The 1,949-nt window shown below is 59.3% G+C and overlaps 1 protein-coding gene across 1 annotated transcript in view; it reads right to left on the minus strand.

Moving 5' to 3' along the window:
- Window positions 1-1,362: 1,362 nt before the first annotated feature.
- The window catches only part of IL13 (interleukin 13), a 2,053-nt gene continuing 1,466 nt past the window's right edge, over window positions 1,363-1,949 (minus strand). Inside the window, exons 3-4 of the mRNA XM_006759176.1 lie at window positions 1,762-1,866; window positions 1,363-1,470 (exon numbers count right to left, since the gene is read on the minus strand). Coding sequence (XP_006759239.1) covers window positions 1,363-1,470; window positions 1,762-1,866 — 213 coding nt within the window. The remainder of the gene's footprint in view (window positions 1,471-1,761; window positions 1,867-1,949) is intronic.

Consider the following 1,949-nt stretch of genomic DNA (forward strand, 5'->3'; position numbering starts at 1 on the left):
AGTGAGTGCCCCATCAGGGGAGATGCCCAAGCAGATGGATGAAAATATTACAAAGGCCATGCATCAGGCCAGATGACACTTGGACAGGGAGGCAGGGTTGTTAAGTGTTGTTAAGTGGAGTTGGATTGAGTTTTGGGTTCAAATCCTGGCTTTATTTATCCTCGTGTGACCTTGAACAAGCCACCTCCTCTTCTCTGAGCCTCAGAGAGGTTGTGTGGGAGACGCAGGTTGGCTCCTCATCGAGAGCCGTGATCATGAGATGACTCTGAGGTCAACGTCTGCTCCAGACGCCCTCCTTGAACCCTGACATCCTGGCCCAGGCCCCCTCCCCAACCCCCTCCCACTCTCTGCAGGGGGAGGTGAGGGCACTTCCTGCAGGCCAGGCCTCCCCCAGGGGCTTGCTCACTTTCTTTCTGCCTAGGTCTCATCCCTCGCTCCCCCTCCGCCCAACCCAGGCGCCCCCTCCAATTAGCTGGTTTCCAGGAGAGCTCCACAGAGTCTTAGGAGCACAGACCAGCGTTCCCACAGATAAAATAAAAGGCAAACACCGTGAGTCTCTTGTCACCACCTTTATTCTGGCTTCCAGCTTGCCAAAGTCAATGGAAATATTTATTTAATGACCTCTCCCCCCGAGTCCACACATACCACATGCAGTGTTCTAGGCTGCTCTTATATATATTATTAACTCTGATAACATATTTTAATACTTAAATTTAAATACAAGGAAAAACAATAAATTACTCTTTGGCTGAGGGCCGGCTGCTGGCTGCAGACAGGAGCCGCCGCCCCAGGCCCATGAGGTAGCAGGGTTTGCACACAGTACTTGTTCCCAGGGCTCTGCGCGGCTGCGTTAGTGCTGGAGCCGAGTCTCCTTGGCTCTGAGTTCTGGCAGCAGCAGTCCCTCCCCCTCCCCCGGCACAGACAGACACTTGTTTAAATAACACACAGTAATAAATAAGGCCGAGAAGGAGGCCTGTGCTCTGCCTCGGTCGCCCGCTGGGAAGGCCCCTCCCTCACGCTGGCAAGGCTAATGCCCACTTAATGCTAGTTCGCCCTAAGGAAGGGGAGGTCACGTGGGGCCATGTTTTTACCTCCCCCCACTGAGCTTGGAGCCCCGGAGGGAGGAGGCCCACCATGTGGGGCCTCGAGCCCCAGCACCAGGGCCAGGGGCTGCTGAGTCGGGCAGGGCTGAAGGCAGGCAGCACAGGCTGAGGTCGAAGCTAAGGAAACGTCACCCCCTCCCGCCCCCTTCGCCCCACCTCCCCGAAGAAATTTCTGACACATGAAAGGAAAACGAATCTGCAACTCAAATGGGTGGGTCAGCTCTGCCAACAGCGGGGCCAGCGGTTCCCGCTGTTGCTCTCATTCGAACTTCCCTTGGCGAACACCCTTCCTGAGCTGCTGCAGCAGGTCCTTGGCAAGCCGGGTCACTTCCACCTTGGTGTCGCGGACGGGCGGGCTGGAGGCCGGCTGCAGTGGGAGAGAGGCCCGTGCGTTAGTGGCAACGCCAGGGGTTCCCGGGGCTGGGCCTGCTGGGTCCTCAGAAGACCCACGGGTGGATACCGCTGTCCTGACTCATTTTACAGACGTGGCCCCTCATTCCAGGTCCTAGACATCCCAGGGCCACATCCCTGCTGCCACAGGGGACCCGCCCCCAGGTGGGTGGGTGCTTCAGATGCTCAGCCGGGCCCCCTGGGGCCCCCAGGGCGAGCCCAGGGCTGCAGGAGGGGTGCAGGGTGGGGTGCGGGGCAGGGGCCTCACCCCGGCTGAGGGCTGGCGAGGGCACAGTGCGCTCAGCATCCTCTGGGTCCTCTGGATGGCAGGGCAGTCGGAGACGTTCATCAGCGACTCGAAGGCTGCACAGTACTGCGGGGGGAGGAGGCGGTGTCAGGCCTGTGGGCAACCCCAGCCTCATACCTTCAGTGCGTGGCCAGGGGGTACTGAGAGGT

This window comes from Myotis davidii, unplaced genomic scaffold (genome assembly GCF_000327345.1).
Source record: "Myotis davidii unplaced genomic scaffold, ASM32734v1 scaffold456, whole genome shotgun sequence".
Classification (NCBI taxonomy): Eukaryota; Metazoa; Chordata; class Mammalia; order Chiroptera; family Vespertilionidae; genus Myotis; species Myotis davidii.